At 46.3% G+C, this 21,657-nt stretch overlaps 1 protein-coding gene and 1 long non-coding RNA gene across 26 annotated transcripts in view; one reads left to right on the top strand and one right to left on the bottom strand.

The window, feature by feature from the left end:
- LOC147252701 (uncharacterized) overlaps positions 1-2,144 on the bottom strand; it is a 3,087-nt gene extending 943 nt beyond the window's left edge. Inside the window, exons 1-3 of the long non-coding RNA XR_015118798.1 lie at positions 1,890-2,144; positions 1,295-1,773; positions 1-706 (exon numbers count right to left, since the gene is read on the bottom strand). The exon at positions 1-706 is cut by the window's left edge and continues 943 nt beyond it. This is a non-coding gene — a long non-coding RNA (uncharacterized LOC147252701). The remainder of the gene's footprint in view (positions 707-1,294; positions 1,774-1,889) is intronic.
- Positions 1-21,657, top strand: part of lrch1 (leucine-rich repeats and calponin homology (CH) domain containing 1) — a 73,165-nt gene that overhangs the window by 32,676 nt on the left and 18,832 nt on the right. For 16 of the 25 annotated variants that reach the window (XR_015118794.1, XR_015118797.1, XR_015118792.1 and 13 more), the window contains exons 6-16: positions 1,037-1,167; positions 2,110-2,197; positions 5,488-5,593; positions 14,778-14,893; positions 15,435-15,505; positions 15,656-15,742; positions 15,855-15,932; positions 16,926-16,962; positions 17,614-17,715; positions 18,945-19,017; positions 20,849-20,971. Coding sequence is in view for 19 of the 25 variants with exons in the window: in XM_086221086.1 (XP_086077212.1) it covers positions 1,037-1,167; positions 2,110-2,197; positions 5,488-5,593; positions 14,778-14,893; positions 15,435-15,505; positions 15,656-15,742; positions 15,855-15,932; positions 16,926-16,962; positions 17,614-17,715; positions 18,945-19,017; positions 20,849-20,971 (1,012 nt within the window). In the remaining 6 variants the exon portion in view is untranslated. The remainder of the gene's footprint in view (positions 1-1,036; positions 1,168-2,109; positions 2,198-5,487; positions 5,594-14,777; positions 14,894-15,434; positions 15,506-15,655; positions 15,743-15,854; positions 15,933-16,925; positions 16,963-17,613; positions 17,716-18,944; positions 19,018-20,848; positions 20,972-21,657) is intronic. The other 9 variants (XM_086221092.1, XM_086221084.1, XM_086221078.1 and 6 more) reach the window with 6 other exon arrangements.

Raw genomic sequence — 21,657 nt, 5'->3', positions numbered from 1 at the left:
ATCTAGTCTGAGCCTATAGCAGCAGATCTAAGGGCCAGCCTAAGCAGTCCTGACTATAAGCCTGATCAACAAGGAGGTCTTAAGTCTGCTCTTAAACCTAGAGAGGAGGTCTGGGTCCTGGACTGAAACTGGGAGACGGTTCCACAGGAGGGGAGCCTGATAGCTGAAGGCTCTGGCTCCATTCTACTGTTAGAACTCTAGGAACCAGCACGAACCCTGCATCCTGGGAGTGAAGGGTTCTAGCTGGATCATAGGGGACAAGGAGCTCTGTCAGGGATGAAGGAGCTTGACTGTTGAGGACTTTGATGGTAGAAGAAGAATTTTAAATTCTGTTCTGAATCTGACAGGGAGCCATGCAGAGAAGCAGTCCAGGAGAGACCTGGTCTCTGCTACCAATTCTAGTCAACACGGGCAGCAGCGTTCTGGACCAGCTGGAGAGTCTTTAGGGACTTGTTAGTCCAGCCTGGTAGGAGGGAGGTGCAGTAATCCAGCCTGGAAGTGACAAAAGCAGGGACTAGTTTTTCTGCGTCTTCTTGAGCCAGGATGTGTCTGATCTTAGCGATGTTACGTAGATGGAAGAAGGCGTCCTGGAGGTTTGTTGAATGTGGGAGTTAAAGGGTCCTGGTCAAAGAGAACTGCTAGGTTCCTACAGTGGTGCTGGGGGCCAGGGTGGTGCCATCCAGGGTACCTGTCGAAGTCAAAAAAACTGCAATAGAAAAACATATTCAACATAGAATCACTGTTGATCCATCAGACTGGTTCTGCATGTTTGTAAAATAGCTTGTACACATGATTGTGGTGGCCTGTTTCATTCCACCATCACTACCAGAGGGCCTGGAGGGCCCACGTGGAGCTGCTGTGAAAGGGCAATCCCAAAACTACTGGCATAACCATCATCATCATCATCATAGAGATGAAGGACAAACACAGCACCTAGAGTAGCATCCTGAGTTTAGTGGTGTTTTGTGTGTGTGTGTGTGTGTGTGTGTGTGTGTGTGTGTGTGTGTGTGTGTGTGTCCATATCTCTCCCACTCAGATCTGTTTAAAGGGTAAAGTTCACATTTTCAAGTACCTGACCATGGAGGCGTGTCATACGGACAAGATGGCCGATGCTCTCTTCCTGCCCATAATGGAGCGCCTCAGCCTATCACGACCCACCACTGGCAGGTGAGTGACCACACTGCATTCCTCATTTCTTGTGTGTGTGTGTGTGTGTGTGTGTGTGTGTGTGTTTCTGACAGCTTCCTGCTGATTACATGCAGGACTTGTTGCCTTCGGTGAGATGTGGTCATACCTAATGCCACCTCTGGAGGGATCATCATCAGAGTAGCAGCAGGTGTTGGGGAGGCTGATGGTTGTTGCTCATCCATCAGTCAGCTGGAATAATGTTTCACATCCATGACACGACCTTCCTGTCAGAGGACCAAACAGCTCTGACAACACATCCACGAGTCCGTCAGCTCAAAGTCACACTTTAGAACCATCCTCCAACCTATCCTCCATCAGGTCTGCGGTGGAGTTAACCATCTCTTCCTCCATCACATCCTTCGTCCTTTCCTCCGTCACTTCCTCCATCTTGTCCTCCATCACATCTTCCATCATGTCCTCCATTTTGTCCTCCATCATATCTTCAGTCACGTTCTCCATCACATCAGATGCCACGTTTTCATCCTGTCCTCTGCGTTTCTGCTGTCCTTAGAGAGTGTAACATGCTAGAATGTCCGCCCACACTAAAGATTCTCACAATGTAAGCATGTTAATAGTTCCTGTGTCCTGAAGAGACACACACACACACGCGCACACTCACAATAAACTTATGTCTCTGAAACAAACCTTCTGATTGTGTGTTCAGTTCAGTACGCAGAGATATTAGTAGTTTAGATTTTTACCTGCTTTCAGGAACCAGCAACATCCTGCTCATCAAGAACAAGGCACAAAGACTTGACTCTATTCACATGAGAGCGACAAAACTAGAGCAGCATCTGTGTGTGTGTGTGTGTGTGTGTGTGTCTGTCTGTCTCTTTGTGTGTGTGTCTGTGTGGGAGAGAGAGAAAGGGAGGGAGAGAGCGAAAGAGTCAGGTGTATGATTTGTGTTTTATGTGTGTGCAGTGTTGAGGACATGGAGCAGCAGAGGAAGCAGGACAGTGATTCAGGAGTCGGCAGCGACAGTGGAGACAAGCGACTGTCAGCTACTGAGGTAGAGTGAGTGTGTGTGTGAGTGAGTGAGTGAGTGGGTGGGTGAGTGTGAGTGAGTGGGTGAGTGTGTGTGTGTGGGTGAGTGTGTGTGTGTGATACAGAGAGAGAGACACTAAGACACTACGTTGAGTTAATGTGTATTTGTGTCACATTAATAGCTGGTGATAGACATCTGTTGGGAATCTGTAGATTTTTGAGCTTTGTCTCTAGTCCCTCTAGTGTCTCTAGTGTCTGTGGTCTCTACAGTGTTGCTGGTGTCTCTAGTCCCTCTAGTGTCTCTAGTGTCTGTGGTCTCTACAATGTTGCTGGTGTCTCTAGTCCCTCTAGTGTCTGTGGTCTCTACAATGTTGCTGGTGTCTCTAGTTTTTCTAGTGTCTGTGGTCTCTACAATGTTGCTAGTGTCTCTAGTCCCTCTAGTGTCTCTAGTGTCTGTGGTCTCTACAAAGTTGCTGGTGTCTCTAGTCCCTCTAGTGTCTCTAGTGTCTGTGGTCTCTACAATGTTGCTTGTGTCTCTAGTCCTTCTACTTTCTCTGGTGTCTGTGGTCTCTACAATGTTGCTGGTGTCTCTAGTCCCTCTAGTGTCTGTGGTCTCTACAATGTTGCTGGTGTCTCTAGTCCTTCTACTTTCTCTGGTGTCTGTGGTCTCTACAATGTTGCTGGTGTCTCTAGTCCCTCTAGTGTCTGTGGTCTCTACAGTGTTGCTGGTGTCTCTAGTCCCTCTAGTGTCTCTAGTGTCTGTGGTCTCTACAATGTTGCTGGTGTCTCTAGTCCCTCTACTGTCTGATGTCTCTACAATGTTGCTGGTGTCTCTAGTCCCTCTAGTGTCTGTGGTCTCTACAATGTTGCTGGTGTCTCTAGTCCTTCTAGTTTCTCTGGTGTCTGTGGTCTCTACAATGTTGCTGGTGTCTCTAGTTTTTCTAGTGTCTGTGGTCTCTACAATGTTGCTGGTGTCTCTAGTCCCTCTGGTGTCTCTAGTGTCTGTGGTCTCTACAAAGTTGCTGGTGTCTCTAGTCCCTCTAGTGTCTCTAGTGTCTGTGGTCTCTACAATGTTGCTGGTGTCTCTAGTCCTTCTAGTTTCTCTGGTGTCTGTGGTCTCTACAATGTTGCTGGTGTCTCTAGTTTTTCTAGTGTCTGTGGTCTCTACAATGTTGCTGGTGTCCCTAGTCCCTCTGGTGTCTCTAGTGTCTGTGGTCTCTACAATGTTGCTGGTGTCTCTAGTCCCTCTAGTGTCTCTAGTGTCTGTGGTCTCTACAATGTTGCTGGTGTCTCTAGTCCCTCTAGTGTCTCTCATGTCTTTGGTCTCTACAATGTTGCTGATGTCTCTAGTCCCTCTAGTGTCTCTATTGTCTGTGGTCTCTACAATGTTGCTGGTGTCTCTAGTTCTTCCAGTGTCTCTGGTTTATCTAGTGTCTCTAGTGTCTGTGGTCTCTTTAATGTTGCTGGTGTCTCTAGTCCCTCTACTGTCTGATGTCTCTACAATGTTGCTGGTGTCTCTAGTCCCTCTAGTTTCTCTAGTGTCTGTGGTCTCTACAATGTTGCTGGTGTCTCTAGTTCCCTGTAGTGTCTCTAATGTCTGTGGTCTCTACAATGTTGCTGGTGTCTCTAGTCCCTCTAGTTTCTCTAGTGTCTGTGGTCTCTAAAATGTTCCTGGGGTCTCTAGTTCTTCCAGTGTCCCTGGTTTCTCTTGTGTCTCTTGCGCCTGCTGTCGCTCAAATGTTGTCTAGTTTCTCCTGTCTCACCAATGTTGTGTCTTTCCAGTGTCTGTAGTCTTTCAAAGGACTCTTGTCCTTCTAGTGACTTTCATCTATGTAGTTGCTCCAGAGTCTCTATTTTCTGTAGTGCAGTGGTTCTCAATTTTTTCTAAACCACAAGTCATTCCAAGTTCCTGAACTAGGGTAGTGTACCGACTCTTTCAGCGTCAGCAGTCAGATGGATTTCCATTTATTCTTGTTATTGATTTGTTCGTTGACTCTTGTCAGCTACAGTTTGTTAAGGTGCAGCACCTCAACTATAACACACACAAAAACACACACATACACATTTATATAAAGTGTTTAAGCATGACCTGCCACCATGATCACTAGCATTAGCATGTGCTAGCATACCAATGATACTTTTTCTGTTTTTTCTTTGTTTCACACCTGAAGCATGACCAAACACCCTGAACACTTGCATTTTCCCTTGGGGATGTAAAGTATTCTGATTAGCTTTCTTTGTAATGTGCTTGTCCTGATTTGCGTATTTGCTCAGCATACACAGCACATTACAAATTCAGTTGAACGTATTCTTCACTTTCATCGGGTACTTTTGTTGTTGTATTAATAAAATAGCAGTTTGGAGAATTTGGGTATTGATGAGGGGTTTGACTGTCCACTTTTTACCCAGGTCCAGTACACTAGATACAGATGTTCTTCGTCCCCCTTTGCACCTGCCCTTAAAATGTGTTTTTTTGTTATCAGGTAGCGGTCGAACACATGAAAGTACAGGCGTAGATGCCCCCAAGACACACTTGGGGCAGATTGTGACCCTGCCAGCCAAACCACTTATGTAGGTGATTCGGATCACATTATGGCCACATTCATCTGAGGTTTAAATGGAAATGCATCTCCAATCAACGTACAAATACTCCGTGGCCTGAGATATGTCATCGGCGTGGTGGAAACTACTGGAGGGGGAGGAGGAGGAATCGCTTCCTGCAGGGAGCTGGAAGTCTGTTTCCTCCAGAGGAACGGAAGTGATGGCTCTGCAGTGACCTTCAAATCTGACAAACCTCACAAATGCAGGTACATACAGTGGCTGTGCTCAACACCAACAGGAGGATGAGGAGCTGAAGGTGGAACAGTAACAATGAAAGCAGCTGCGTAACACCCCGTTCTCCTCTGCTCTTGTCCGTATTCCAGTAGTTGAAGGGGGCATCTCCCTCTACTTCTTTGACTTGGAGAAGTGAGAAACGTTCATACAACAGCATAATTTCACAGATAGCATGAAGTTTTTCTTGTTTACCAGCACTTAACCGAAGTGGTGAGTGGCCTGCTGCCAGAAACACTGTGTGGACAGTGGGTAACAGAAGAAGGCGTAAGGTCTGATATAGCGAGACAGTGCCACTGGATTGCATTTGTATCTTAAGTGTGGTCAATGGAGATGTGTGTTCGTACCAGGTATTAATGTATGAGGTCAAGTAAAATCAGCAAAACACATTTTAATTGCAGGTGTGAAAGGGCCGTAGTGTGATTCCAATGTCAGAAGTCAACCTGCTGTGTGTGACTATGTTGTTCCTTTCGTTGGCTGCAGCCATCCGATGAAGACAGCCTGAGTCTCAATGTCCCCATGAGCCACATCAGGGAGGAGGACGCCATCAGTAAAGACGACTCCAGTGAACACATCAGCTCCCTGACCGGTACTCACACACGCGCGCACGCAGGCACATACACTTTGCCAGGACCCGCATTGACCTAGAACATTACCGAGCCCCTCACCTGACGCCTGAACCCCCGGGAGTGGCTGTGGCTCTGAATCCTATCGTTGCAGAGCCTATCGATTGTAATCTCAACCCTGTTTCACAGCAACATCAAAGCCATGTGAAGGATACATATGAGTTCTTTAAGAAATAAAAGAATTTGGAAGAACCTGGGAATGTTTTCCCTTTTCCCACTGATATAGACTCTTTATAAACTAACGTTGATACTAAAAATATTTCAATATTAATTCAAAAATACAGTAAATGTTTATTTTTTCATTATGATCAAATGTTTTATTTCAGGTGATGCTGATTATTTTGGATATTCTTTTCAGTAGCTACTTTGGACAAGGCCAGGAGAGAAAGATTGAATCTTTTATTTCCCAGCTACCATCTTCTACTTGCAAACGAGAATAAATCTGTCAGAGAAGCAGCAAACATGGACTTTTCAGATGATTGACAGGTTGAAATGGAGTGTGTGTGTGGTTCTGGTCTGGCTTTGGTATCTGAGCCTGGTTGGGTTTGGGAACTAAGCAGAGGACAGTGCTGTGCTGCTAGCAGCTGAGTTGGTTGGATCCTCCCCAGACGAGCAGCTGAAATAGACTTCAATCAGGTCAGAGACCCATTTAGTCGCTCCATCAGGAACATCCCTCGATCCCCGTTCACCCACATCTGGTCTGGGGTTGGGTATCGTTAGGATTTTTATGACTCCGATTCTGATTTTGGTTCTGCTTAGCGAGTCAGCCATGGAGAAGACCCTTTCACTGGGGTTGAGGAGGCCTGAACACATAAATATGAACAGGCCAGCTCTGATAGAGAGGGGTATGTGTGGGTATGTATCCCTTGGTGCATCCTCAGATCTGTTTCAGTTTGGTTGATAATTATGGTGGTTCTCCTTGGCAGGGCTTCGGTTTTTGGGTTGTCTTCAGCAAAAGTTCTTCCAGTAGAGAGAGTAGAGAGGTGGCTTATCCTCATTCTGCTGTCCTTCTTCCTTCTCATGCTCCCTCGCTTCCTCGTCATCAGTTTCTCCACAATCCTGCTCTGTTGGCTGCTCATACTCATTTGGTTTCCTGCCATCAGCTTCTCTTTGACCCGTGGTGGTCTCCTCCAGACTGTTTTTGAAACATGGGTCTAATGCAGTGGCCTCTACAAGAAAGCTTCTGATGTCATCATTCTGGTACCACTTTAACATGATTCCCCCAGACAGCCTGCTTATGGATGGATGGAAACCCTGTGTCATCCTGTTTTACAGTGTAATGTGCTTCCAGCTCCTTAGCAGGCACAGCAGGATCTGACCGCGTGAATGGTTCTTTTCAGATGAAACACAGTGTGTGGATGTGTATGACTTTCATCAGACATATGGACTCCTCTGCCTTTCTGAAATCTTCATCTGTCAGTCGAGTTGAGTCTGTCCCCATTGATTTCTTCAGACGCTGATAGGTAGGCTGCCTGATTAGCTGGATACTGCTCAAGGCATCGTTCCATCACCATGTAGAGGGAGTTCCAAACGGGTCCTCACATCAAGAAATAGGGCATGCTGGGGCAAATCTGCACAAACAAGAAAATCACAGGAAAAAAGATTGATTATTAGTTTATCATTATTTTTGCATTTATCAACTGCTAGGTATACTTTTATTAAAATATGTATTTACACTCACTGAGGATTTGTTGTTTCTCTTTGAGCACAATCTTTGCCATGGACGACCTCTTCATCAAGACCTCGATATCCCTGATTTGGGCATTCCATTTGGCCACTGATGCAACAGAGGAGACACTAAGTCCTCCAAGATTTAATGTGTGAGCAAAACAGCCTATTTTGATCAAATTTAGCCCTGCATTGCCACACCCATATTTTTTGCATTGAGAACAGTGACAGCCATGATTTTACTCATCATGCCAAATTCTTGTAGTGTCACTGGGGTTAGGTTTTAGGAGTTAGGGCCTGCCCCCCAACTAGTGGGAGGCAGCCTGGTGCACGGTCCTTCCTAGGGGCTGGGTCCACCACCCGAAGGTGGTGGAGTTTCAAAAAATTAACCACATTGGGTTTTAAATTAGCAACAGGCTTGCCGCAACGTTTCGGCCAATTAGGCCTTCTTCGGGCGTGCCTGTAACTTGGAGAGAGTGGCGCCGACTTGGCATCTCTCACTCTCTGATCCCTGGGCTCCCCTTCTTATCCTCTTTAGGGTTAGGGTTAGCTTCAGCCTCCACTTGTCCTGTTTGTGACTGCTTTTGTTTGGAGCACCTTTTGTCTCATCTCTCCCTCTATGACAGAAGGTGCTGCCACTGTAAGACAGTCGTCTTGTGTCATGCTTGTCCAGCCATCACTTGTTGTGGCTACTTTGCTGACATCAGCGAACTCAGATAAAACGTTTGACATCTCCACCTTCTACCATGCAGGAATCAAATGATTGTTCAAAATACCTTTGGGGGGAAGTGAGTAGTTTGGAGTTAGGGTCCTGGCCATCTCCCTACAAATAAAGATTTAACACTACAGTAACTGGTACTGTGCAAGTTTTCAAGCATAAAATCTTTTACTCTTTTATAAAACTGTAAGCTTAATCTATGTCCAACCTAAATCCCATTGTATTGATGCTAAGAAATCAGTAGTGGCAATGATACACAAGTACAAGCGTTGAAAATATTTAATAATTTCAATGTTATCTATTTTCTACACCACAGCATGTACATTTTGTTTATTCTGATTAACATATTTGTTTTAATTGAAATCTGAACAAGGCAAGGCAAGGCAATTTTATTTGTAGAGCCCGTTTTCCCCACCAGTTTGTCTCCAGGCTTCATGGCATCATAACAACATCCTCTGCCCTCAGAGCCTCACATCGACTGAGGAGAAACTCCATAGAAAACCTTTAACAGGGAAAAATGGGAGAAACCTGAGGGTGAGGAGGGGAGGAGAATCCCTCACCAGGAGGGACAGACGTGCAGGAGATGTTGGTACAGACAAGAAAACAGTTTATAACACAGAATGGAGGAAACATGGAAATGTTAATAACAGTTGAAGAAGGAAGCTTCTGGTAGGGGAGGCAGGGAGAGCAAGCCAGCTTGATGGGGGACTGGATGGTAGACTGGTTCATGGGAGGGGAGGCAGGGAGAGCAAGCCAGCTTGATGGGGGACTGGATGGTAGACTGGTTCATGGGAGGGGAGGCAGGGAGAGCAAGCCAGCTTGATGGGGGACTGGATGGTAGACTGGTTCATGGAAGGGGAGGCAGGGAGAGCAGGCCAGCTTGATGGGGGACTGGATGGTGGACTGGTTCATGGAAGGGGAGGCAGGGAGAGCAAGCCAGCTTGATGGGGGACTGGATGGCAGACTGGTTCATGGAAGGGGAGGCAGGGAGAGCAAGCCAGCTTGATGGGGGACTGGATGGCATACTGGTTCATGGGAGGGGAGGCAGGGAGAGCGAGCCAGCTTAATGGGGGACTGGATGGTAGACTGGTTCATGGAAGGGGAGGCAGGGAGAGCAAGCCAGCTTGATGGGGGACTGGATGGTAGACTGGTTCATGGAAGGGGAGGCAGGGAGAGCAAGCCAGCTTGATGGGGGACTGGATGGCAGACTGGTTCATGGAAGGGGAGGCAGGGAGAGCAAGCCAGCTTGATGGGGGACTGGATGGTAGACTGGTTCATGGGAGGGGAGGCAGGGAGAGCAAGCCAGCTTGATGGGGGACTGGATGGCAGACTGATTCATGGAAGGGGAGCGCAGGCCGGTGTAACAGTAGGGAATAAGAGGGGGGGGGGGGCCATGCAGGCGGCGGTTGGGGCTCTGGTGGATCTGTGGAAACACAGAGAGACTGCGAGACACCAAGGCCAAACTACAAAGTGCAACAAGTAGTGGTAGTGACAGTTCCAAAAATGTGCAGGGAGGAGAGGAGGAGAGAGGGGGAGAGGAGAGGAGAGGAGAGGAGAGGAGGGAAGGGCTCCATGTAACCTGATGTGTCCCCCAGCAGTCTAAGCCTGTAGCAGCATAGCTATCAATGGTTCAGAGCTACCTGAACCAGTCCTAACTGAAGGCTCTGTCATAGAGGAAGGTCTTAAGCCTGGACTTAAACGTAGTTAAAGGGTCTGCCTCTCTGACCCATGGAGAGATGCTGGTTCCACAGTAGAGGAACCGGTACCTAAAGGCTCTACCTCCCAGTCTGTTTTTATTGATACTGGGAGTCACTAACAGACCTGCATTCTGGGAGCGGAGTGCTCTGGTCGGACAGGAGGGACTAATGAGTTCTTTCAGAGAGGATGGAGCTTCATCATTGAGAGCCTGATGAGTCAGCAGAAGGATTTTGAAGTCGATTCTAGATCCTACAGGAAGGAGAGAAGCTAAAGTGGAGAGATGTGTTCTCTCTTCTTAACTCCCGTCAAAACCCTGGCTGCAGCATTCTGGACCAGCTGGAGACTCTTTAGGGAGTATTTAGGACATCCTGACAGGAGAGAGTTGCAGTGGTCCATCCTAGAAGTGATAAATGCATGCACCAGTTTCTCAGCATCACTCTGGGAAAGGATGTTCCTAATCTTAGCGATACTGCAGGTGGAAGAAGGCGGTCCTGGTCACATGCTTTATGTGGGAGCTGAAGGAAAGGTCCTGGTCAAAAATGACCCCAAGGTTCCTTGCAGTTGTCCTCAGGGTCAGGGTGATGCCATCTAGAGTAGTGATCTGGTTAGAGAGGTGTCCCTGTGGTGTTTAGGTCCAAAAATGATGACCTCAGTTTTATCTGAATTGAGCATTAAGAAGTTAGAAGACATCCAGGATTTCATGTCTTTCAGGCAGTCTTGCAGATGAGTAAACTGGCTTGTGTCGTCTGGCTCCATCGACCAGTAGAGTTGTGTGTTGTCCTCATAACAGTGGAAGTTGATTGAGTGCTTCTGGATTATGTCACCTAATGGAAGCATGTAAAGAGTGAAGAGAATCGGTCCTAAAACTGAACCCTGTGGTCCACCATATGTGACTCTGCTATACTCTGAATGGTCATTATTAACATTAACAAACTGAAACCTGTCAGATAAGTAGGACTTAAACCATTTTAGGACAGGTCCTTAATCCCAATGTCATGGTCTAGTCTCTGTAGCAGGATGCTGTGGTCGATGGTGTCAAATGCAGCACTGAGGTCCAAAAGGACAGAGACGAGACCTCTGTCTGAAGCTATAAGAAGATCAGTAGAGACTCTGACCAGTGCTGGTTCCGTGCTATGGTGTTCCCTGAATCCAGACTGGAAGGCTTCAAAGAGCTCGTTGCTGTGCAGGTGTTCATGTAGCTGCTCCAGGACAACCTTCTCAAGGATCTTGGAGAAGTAGGGAGGTTGGATATCAGCCTATAGTTGGCTAACACATCTGGGTCAAGAGAAGGTTTTTTAAGTAAAGGGTTGATGACAGCCACCTTAAAGGCCTGTGGCACATAACCTGTGACTAAGGAAAGATTAATTTGATTTAATATAGAAGTGTTGACTAGAGGGAGGGCATCCTTTAGGAGGCTTGTTGGGATGGGATCCAGCAGACAAGTGGCTGACTTGGAGGAACCGACTGCAGAAGTTAATTCTGACAGGTCGATGGGGGAGAAGCTGTCCAAGTATGCACCAAGTCTGGGAGGTGCTTCTATGGGGACTGTAGTCTGTCCTCCATTACTGGCAATCTTTGTTCTAATATTCACAATCTTTTCAGTAAAGAAAGAAAGGAAGTCGTTACTGCTGAGAGTTGGGGGATGCATGGCTCAACAGCACTATGGTTCTTGGTGAGCCTGCCCACTGTGCTGAAGAGGAACCTGGGGTTGTTCTTATTCTTTTCTATCAGGGACGAGTAGTAAGCGCTTCTGGCATGACAGAGTTCTTTTTTATATATTAATAAACTCTCCTTCCAGGCTTGGCGGACTTCCTCGTGCTGGCTGGAATGTGTCTTCCTTTCCAGTTGTCTGGTCTTCTGTTTTAAGGCACGCAGCTCTGGGCTGTACCAGGGAACTATTCTTTTCTGGTTGATAACCTTCTTCTTCAGGGGAGCGACGGCATCAAGTGTCCCAAGGAGTGCTGCTGCAGTGCTGTCCACAAGATAGTCCACCTGGGTGGGGGTGAAATCAGCATAACTGCCCATTATATCACTACAAGGTGTGGCAGCAAGCTCTGCTGGAATAAGCTCCTAAATCTAGAAACAGCAGTGTCAGATAGACTTCTACTGAAGCAGGACTTTTTCCCAGGTAGGATATAATTTGTTAAAGTAAATTCAAATGTAATTAAGGAGTGATCAGACAAGACGGGGTTCTGAGGAAGAACTATGATGAGGTCAGCTTCTATTCCATAAGTGAGTACTAAATCAAGGATGTGATTAAAAGTGTGAGTGGGTTTGTTTACCCTCTGACAGAAGCCAACAGAATCAAGAAGTGACTTAAACGCAGTGGCCAGAGAATCATCATTGACGTCCACATGGATGTTAAAGTCACCCACTAGAATGACATTGTCTGAGTTCAATGCCAAGTTAGACAGAAAGTCAGGGAATTCTTCTAAGAACTCAGAATAAGGTGCAGGAGGACGGTACACCCCAGCAAGTAAGAGTGGTTTCTCTGCTTTCCAGTCTGGGTGGGAGAAGCTGACAGTCAGGCTCTCAAATGAGTTAATGAACAATTAGGTGGAGGGTTAATGAGCAAATTTGACTGATAGTTTGCAGCTCCTCCTCCTCTGCCAGTGGTGCGAGGTACATGGTCGTGAATGTAACCAGGAGGGCAAGATTCATTTAAACTAACACACTCATCTTGCTGCTCCCAGGTTTCAGTGAGTGCTAATACACCAATCTGATAATTAGTAATTAAATCGTTCACTAGGAGAGACTTGGATGCAAGAGATCGAATATTAAGCAAACCACATTTAATAGTTTTACTGGGTTGGTTTGCTGGAGCAGTGGTTTTAATTTTAACTAAGTTGCTATAAGTTACTCCTCCAGATTTGGGTGCAGGCTTATACAGCCTCAGGGCAGACACAGTTTCTATAGGCTGGTGGGAGACAACACCAAGGAACCAGCAGAGGGCGTGCTAACCTGCAGCTCTGCCTGCTGGTCTGAACTCTGGGTGCTTGTCAGGGATTAGTATTGCTAACAAACTGGCCTCTGTTCCTAGATAAGAGAGATGCACCATCCAAAGTAGGATGGACGCCATCTCTCCCAATCAGACCAGGCTTTCCCCAGAGGAGCTCCAATTGTCTGTGAGCCACGTTGTTATCTCAGCACCACCTGGACATCCAGCGATGGAATGAACGCATGCGGCTAAACATGTCGTCACTCGCTAAATTGGGCAGCGGGCCAGAGAAAACTACGGAGTCCGACATTGTTTTAGCGTAGTTGCCCACCGAAGCCATGTTAACTTTAGTTAATTCTGACTGGCGAAGCCGGGTGTCATTAGCGCCGACATGTATCACAATCTTACTGTATTTAACCTTACGTTTTGCCAGCAGCTTTAGCCTCAGCGTCGCCCGCTCTGGCCCCTGGGATGCACTTCATGCTCGCTGGAGTCTCCTCCACCTTCACGTTGCCAAGAACAGAACTGCCAATGACTGATGTCGGCTTCACAGCGGGGCTGCGAGCTACAGAGCCGACATGAAGAGTTTCACTCTCAGCGGGTGTGTCGCTGAGTGGGGAAAAGCGGTTGGAAACATGAAGGGTTGGTGGGCAAACACGGGCTCACTGCGTCTAGGTTTCCCTCGTGATGTCACCCAGCGGGACTGGCTAGTTCCCGGCTGCTCGGGAGCTGCGGGGGAGCTGCTAGTGGTGGCTAGGCTAGGTGGCTCCGCACCCGCTAAGGTGGACTGAGCAGATCCTGAAAGTGAAGGACTAGCACTAGCTTCCATGGTGCGGAGCCGAGTCTCTAACTCACTAAGCCTCCAGGACTACAAACAAACTACACTTTTTACACGTACCATTAGCACTAAAGGAGGCAGAGGAGTAACTAAACATCTGGCACATGGAGCAGGAGAGGGAGGGAGAGGTGGGGGGAGAGGCGGAAAGAGAGAGAGCGGCCATAGCTAGTATGCTAAGGTGAGCTAGTGGACCTGTGGCAAATAGAACAAATAGAACGAGGAATTTCAGAGCAAAGTCCTGCTAAAGAGTTAAGTGACAGAAACCTCTGTATTACACCAAAACGTCGTATACAGTGGTGCTTAAAGCGATTAAGTTAGCAGTACACCTGAGGGGGGATTGAGAGAGTGAACAACACAGCGACAGGATTACAGGCAGGAAATGACGTAACACGCTCACCGGTATCGGGTCAGCAGGACAGAGTCATTCTTTTAATAATACACACAGGATCAACACGATGTATTGCCACAGCATGTTGGATTGGAAATAGGCGAAATTACATCTCTAACCCACCAAAATGATGGCGACTCGACTTAGGATGAAGTCCTTTGACAACAAACTTAGTCACAGCCCGGTGACACTCCTCATTTTTGTCTTTGGTCATTTGGGCCCTTTTTGCCAAAGTGAACAGTGTCACTGTCTCAGTGCTGGGCTCTGTTGGGGCAGCTGTGGAGGACGTGCTTGCACTGTGGCTCGTCTGAGACCGCAAGGCATCAAACACTGCACATTCCTTGAGTTCGATGCCATGCAGTCTGAAATGTTTTGATATGTTAGAAGTGCAACCTGTTTTTCAACGTGAAATTCCCATATGTGGCATTTTCCACGGTTGCTGCTCTCTCTAGAGTCCTGCTGACAGATGTCTAAACTTCATAAGCAGCCATTATGAATGAGCACTTGAAGGAACTGATACCCGGTACTCTCTAGATTTAATTCGCTTCCTACTTGGAACCAAATTTTGGTACCCAGCCCCGATCTGGTCCTGTTTCCTTCATAGAAACGACTAGATGCCAAACACAACTGCAACATTACCTGAGCTGTGCAATAAAACCATGCAGCAATACATAAAAATATTTTTGTGCTCAGCACTGTACCAATATTATCTCAAAATTTCATGCTGAAAAGTATCATCAGGTCAGTGGTAAAAGGGTTTTTGAATTCAAGGTTAAAAGACTTTCTGTAAACTTCAATGTCTCTATCAATGACTTTGTAAAGCTCTAACTACATATCCCATGAGCCTCAGCTAGAGGAGTGATTTCAAGATCTATATATTAATTATTGATATGTTTCAGCAGACCCAAATTCGGACTCGGTGCGTCTGATTGAGGAGAGTCCTACGGAGACCCTGAAGGATCAGCTGAGCTACCCAGAGTCGACACTCAGCACTCGCTTCATCAGCTACATCAAGGCAAGCTGCCATGTTTGCGATCAAAGACTGATGACATTGTGAATAATAATGAGGTCAGCCACTTGGTTCCTGTTAATGGAGCCAGAACTGCTTCACATGACTTAAAAGCTGTAGGCTTGTAATGTTCCTTCCGTCCCAATGGAAACTCGACTGGGATCAAATACTGAGAGCAGAGCAGCTACAGATTTCAACTTGCCTAAACGTTGACCCCTGACCCCTTACCCCTGATCCTTGAAACATTTACTGATGTTGGAACATTTCCAGTGTCCGCTAGAATGAATCCAACCTTGTCCTCTCGATACTGGACAGTGTTGGAGTCCAAAATTCCCAAGGGTTTATGTTCTGTCCCCATTCTCCAGAGAGTGGAGAACTCCGTCACAGGCTCCTCATTGTTGTGGACCATCACGGTGGGGATGTCTCTGACTTGGAGCCAATGATGAGCAAGTGTGTCACATTGTAGCTGATGGTGGTGTGTGTGCGTGCGTGTGTGTGTGTGTGTGTGCGTGCGTGTGTGTGTGTGTGTTTCTTTGTGCACAAGCAGGGCAGGACAGCAGCAGACTTTGACGAGCCCCTCAGGATAGAAGAGGACTCACACTGGCCAGCAGAACCGCGGTAAGGTGACCTCTGACCTCTGATGGGATTCCCTCCATCCAAGATGCCTTCAACACATAGTCGCCAAACTTTCATTCTGATGGCGGTTGAGCGAATGTAAAACGCTGATAATGGCATTGCTCATTATCACTTGCTGCTTTGGTATTGCAGGTCAAAGGTCCTGGGAAGCACAGAGTTCCACATTGACATGATCAACCAGCTGAAGGAGGCGGTGGAGTTGCTTCAGGATCCCAGCAGGTGATCTGAGTCATAGTCGACCTACAGCGAGTTTTGGAGAGAGAGAGTGTCCTGCTGCTGAACACTCACTGGCTGGATTCTAGGTGAATGATGTGCTTGTTGTGTGTGCCAGGGCCAGTGTGGAGCGAGACGATGTGTCCGGCGTCCAGCTGTACCCGGTGGAGATGGTCACAGTGGAGGACTCACTCAAGTAAGATGACAGTGCATGTGTCCCTCCGAGCAACTGACTCTGATTTAAAGTTAAGTGACTTATCAGTCATGAAGTTTGATGCCAAGGATGAAGCTTCAGATGACAATTAAGTGGTGCCAGTCAGTATGTTTACATGTTGGAGAAGATTTTGGATTCATTGGCTCGTGATTGTGATTTAGTCTGACTTTGACTGGACTGTTGAAAAACAGGTAAACATGTTGGTGGTGACTGAAATTCTTCTAAGTCAAATTGTCAAAGGCAGACTAACACGCCTAGATCATGCAGGCACGCACACTCTTCAAACAGCATGGTATTCCGCAGATGTTCTATAGGATCCGTGAGGTGTTTAACCCAGATAACAATGGGGGGCTGAGCTGAACCTGACTGCTTACCAGCCGTAAGAGGGCGTATCACCGCCTGGTGTTCTGGAGGAAGGTGTACTTAGTAAATCAGAATCTTCTGTTCGTGTAAACTGAGACCATGGCAGCAGTCTGGTGTAACCACCTAATGGAGCTGTAACCACCTAATGGAGCTGTAACCACCTAATGGAGCTGCAACCACCGCTCGAAATCATGGAGCCGTCACCCCAGAAAGTAACTCCTCAGCCAGTTAGGTGATGTGATGAATACTGCATGCAAAGTTTGTATCAGTCCTCATTTCTTAGTTCTTAGTTCGAGTTCAGGCCCCAACCCTCCGGGCTCAGGCCCTAATAATCCCACTGCAAGTGAGAGAGGGATAATTGACAGGCTTTCGTCACATCCTCGTTGATTCATTTCCCAGTTGAGTTGCTGTCTTAGCATCTGATGTTGGAGCAAACACGGAAGAGTACATTTTAATTCTGCTTCAAGCAAACTGACTGTGTTCAATCTCAAATTTCCCTATGAACACTGATTCAGCGTGTTTCCTTTTTCTGAAAGCTGCTTCATGAGGGTTTATGGTCCATTTTTAAAGGGTCATATTCTTCTTTTATTCAAACTCTTTCTTTCTCCTCAGTGGGCAGGACAGTGATGATGGCACCACAACACCAAAGGTACAGTTGGCGAACCTCATCTGAATGGGCACTAAAAAGCAGGTTTCATCAGCAAATAGAATTACTGCTGTTTAACAATGAGAAGCTCTTATTTGATGTTTAAATTATGTTGCTTAGCTGGCATCCAGGTTTGATTGAAGTTTCTGGATCAGTCAGCACAAAACAAGAATACAGAGGAAAATAAGATTATAGAGCAATTCCCTCCAGTATAGTGAGTATATCTGATGATAGGACGGATGGCATCTATGTATTCTCACTCTACAGCCTCTGTAGAAATATCCTGGGTTGAGGTCATAACCCAATGGAGCTGGAATGTTTCTTATATCCTTGGAAAGTCAGTCGCATATAAAATGATTGAAATATCAATAAACTTAATTTGGTGAATAAATTGATTTCTATTGTTTATGAAGTTTTCCAGATCAGTAATCAAAACAAATCCTTTTTTAGATTCAACCACTTTGTTGTGCCTTTAATGTTCAAATCAGTGCAGCATGAATCTTTTTGCAGTCGTCAGCTAACTAACTAACTACCTGGCTGACTGACTGACTGACTGACTGTCTGACTTACCAGGTTTGTCTTTAAAGTAAATTCTGTAGTCTGTATTTGAGTAGTGGCAAGTGGGAACTCTTAACATTGTGCTGCGTCCTGTAGCAGAACATGGAGGAACATGGCTATGAGTTCCAGAAGAAGAGACAGATGATTCTAGAGAAGGCCAGGGCTGACCAGCACTATGACTGGCATGTGTCATTCAAGGTAAACATGGACGAAGGCTCTGACATGTCAAGCTGCCTTCAGTCGTGTCGCCTGGTAAACCAGCAGTTGTTTACACGTGTGTGTGTGTGTGTGTGTTTGCTGTGACATGTATGTTATGATCTCATCGAGCAGCAGGTTCCACATGTGAACCTGATGGAAACGTGTCTTTATGGCTGAACATCAATCCAGATGTTCCAGCTGTCACTCAGGCTCTTTGTGGACGCGTCTGTCCGGTCAGCACATCCGAGCACAGGGACTTTGTCCTCTTTCATGTGCAACTGATGATCTCAGACAAATGCAGTTTTATGTCGTTTCAGCCAGGAAACGGCAGGCGTTCCCTTTTTATTTTATTGTCTTGTATTTGTATTTACATTTAATGCAACACTGCCAAATTCTTCAAATGGACACTGAAGAGAGAATTAGTTGAAATCAAAACTTAAACAATAATGCTGAAAGATTCGCGAAAGCATAAAGAGATGTGTGTAAATGTAGACAGCCAGGTCAGCTTCTGCCCATGTTTTAGTCTTCATGCTAAGCTAGGCTAATCATGTCTGTCCCACTTTTGGCTTCATGTGCTCCACAGCAACACCTCCACAAACACGTGAATGTGTTTATGACTTTGTGTGGCTGCTAAATGACTGATGAGTGAGCATGAAAGCCTCTGTTTGACCTCAGCACAATGACGAGAAAAGAACATCACCTGTGTGCGACAGATTGAAACACACATGAGCAGTGACTGTTGGTCAGTGTCAGAGAAGAGACGCCGTCTAAACGCCAGCTGATGATCCAGATGATCATCCAAACATAATAAAAATGACTTGGACTATTGAGTCGATAACAAGCAAACTCACTAATAAGGGCACGTAGACTAGGATGGACACCTGACCCAAGTGTGGCAGGCCTTGATGTTGTGGACCAGTGGACCAGGCCCAGTAGCCGTCTGACAGAATCAACCCACTAATCTAGTGGGAGGGAAACAACAGGGTTGACCTGCTACATCTGCACCTGCACCTTGCAGGCAGGGACAGACATCCACATCAGCCTGTCCTTGTGCTTTTTTCTCCAATGTTTGTCCCTCGATATCCGATGATGCGTCTGCATCATGAGTAGAAAGGGTGCACCTCGTCAAGAACTCTTGAGTGGTCAAATTTATACGCTAACGTGCTTATAAATATGGCCCTCAGTGTTTCTGCACTCTCACCTTGATGTTTCCTTTTCTGTTGCTGCAGCCAGTGGACAGATCTCCAGCCAGTGGACCTCCGTCTTTGTCCAGCCCCCCTTTCGGCCTGAAGCCTCGTTCAGGTGAGCTACTACTGGTATCAGATCCTGCAAGTGCTCTCACCAGTGGATCCTGCTCGGTTACTGAGCACTAGCAGGAAGATGGAACTGTGGTGCTATGAGCATTGCGCCATCTTCATATTTAGCCGTTTCTGCCAAGTCCCCATTTTTAGAGAACAATTCCATCTCTTTATACACAATTGGTATTGTTATTATTATTATTGTTGTTATTTACTTTTACTTTGATCTAGTTAATTATTTCAGAGTTGAACCCATTGTCCACCACTTTCAGGAAACTGCTTCAACTTCTTTCCTTCAGTTTTGCAGTACTTTAAATGAATAATATCTGCCAGTTATTTGCACTGACAAATAACCTTTGACACTCTACTTACTGTTGAGGCTGTTAAACATTGAAATTTCCTCTTAGGAAAAGTTATGTAGATATTATTTTAGTCAAAGAACAATTCTATTCTGTCGTTTGGTAAATGGATGGCTCGGAGGTACCGTGGTCATCTAGTAACCAAGGGGTCGCTGGTTCGATCCCCACTTTCCCCGGTGACCATGTCCAAGTGTCCTTGACCAAGATACTGAACCCCTAACTGCTCCTGACGGCCCTGTGGTGGACTGGTGACCCGTCCAGGGTGAACCCCGCCTCTCACCCAATGTCAGCTGGGATAGGCTCCACCCCCCAGACCCTTAACGGATAAGTGGTATAGAAAATGATGGAGGGATGGATGGATGGCTTGCTAAATGTAGTTTATTAGCTGACTGCACTTGAGAATGTGGTTAGTTGTTGGTTGCTCTGGGAAATCTACAGTCAGAGAGTTTACTCAGAGTTTGGAGTGAAACGACTGTATTCTTCAGTAGAGCTGGAAAGAGTGGACATGTGTCAGCACCATGAGCCAAAAGAAGGAAATCCTCGACAGTGCAGAAACACAATGATGTCCACTTTCTGCTTTTGACTTTGAGAGGCGTATGTCCAGTATTCATGACCGGTCAGCAGTGGCAACAAGGTTCTTCCCTCACGCTCAGTTTGGTGACCAGGAAGAATTCTTTGGAGTCACGTTGAGTTATGGCACCATACATGAACACAGTATAATGACAATGTTAGTGAAATGGGTTTTTTTGTTTTCCAGTGAAAGTTTTCTGTCCTGGTCCCTCTTCTGTTCAGTCTCTGGTGGGGAACTGCAGGCTTTTAATACTCTGTGTGGGTGTGACCTTCTACAGGGTCAGTCACATAGAACTGAAGGAGTTCAAAACTTGAGGGGTTCAGGTTGCCCATGACATTGCCATGATAATGACATCCAGGACTGAGACACAAGCTAACTGGCTAAAGCTAAGTGCTAGCATTCATGCGATTGGTTGAAAGTGTGTTTGGAGTGTCCAGTGCTTTCAGATGTATCTATCATCCGGCCTTTGTTTGCGAGCTGTTTCCAGTGTCAAATGTTGCTAACTGCTAATGAAGCTAACATGATGCTAACAGCATGTGGAGGTGACATGAAATGTGAAAAGCCACTAATCTATGTTTTGTTTTTGTACTGTCTTCTTGTGTTACATGTTGTCATGTTTTTCCACATTTGCCCCCACTCTCATTTCCTCCCCCACTGATCCGTTGCATGACTTTGACTGTGAATTCATTAATTCCTCCTCTGCGCTGATGTGCCGGCATGTGTTTACTGTACTGTCACATGTTTATGATCGGGTATTTTCCCTGATGACCTAATCTGGCAACCTTCTGTTGATTTTGGTGTTTTGGGTGTATTTTCATGGACCTTTTCATGACCTTTGCCTTGCTTTGTTTGGTTCACATTGGTGCTCCACCTACTTCCTCTAAACAAACACCCCCCGGTTGTAGCCCCGCCCTCACTGCCCTGCTCGCCCCCTCCTTCCTGTCTCGACCCTTCCCTCCTCTCGCAGGCCTCACCCCTCCATAGAGATACACGTCATAGCCGTGACGACGGAGGCATGCACAGCCGCGGTAGGTCCTGCTTTTATTGACTTACAAGCCATGGAGAACACACGCACACACACACACACGCACACACACACATGCACACACGCATGCACACACACACATGCACGCACACAATATTGTACCACATTTTATGATTGATGTTTTGTAATGTTTTTTCTGCTTGGACCCCAGGAAGAATAGTCTCTACTTAGGTGGAGACTAATGGGGATCCTTAATAAACAATAAACACGCGCACACACACGCACACGCACACATGCACTCAGACTCAGGTATCTGCTGACAGCCTGTCTGTCAAACCTCTCCAGCTGGAGGGTGTTGTTGGAGGTTTTCGTTGCTACCGCACCTTCTTATATGGCTCATCTTTTTTTGTCTTGTGGTTTGACAAAAGGTCATGTGGTGGGTCGAATCTGTCCTTTCCTCTAGAATTGTTAATACTGTTGAGTTATTTATGAAATCAGCCACAGATTCTTTTTTGATTCCATTCAGTATCAGTGCATTAGAGATATTTCAGTTTCAGTACCAGTTTGTATGGTTATGAAAGAGATTTTTATTAGTGCTGCAAACTGTACAAAGATGGGAGTCTCTAATCTGGTTCATTACTAATAAATATGTTCATGTTTACATGAAAAATGAACCCCAAGCAGTTAAAGCCCAACATGAGCCATGTGAGCTCTCCAGGTGAACTCCTG

The sequence above is a fragment of the Aulostomus chinensis genome, chromosome 12 (assembly GCF_037954235.1).
Source record: "Aulostomus chinensis isolate RoL2024-O1b breed Wild chromosome 12, RoL_Achi_v1.0, whole genome shotgun sequence".
Taxonomy (NCBI): Eukaryota; Metazoa; Chordata; class Actinopteri; order Syngnathiformes; family Aulostomidae; genus Aulostomus; species Aulostomus chinensis.
The sequence above is the reverse complement of the archived record's forward strand: the minus strand, read 5'-3'. Positions and strand labels throughout refer to the sequence as shown.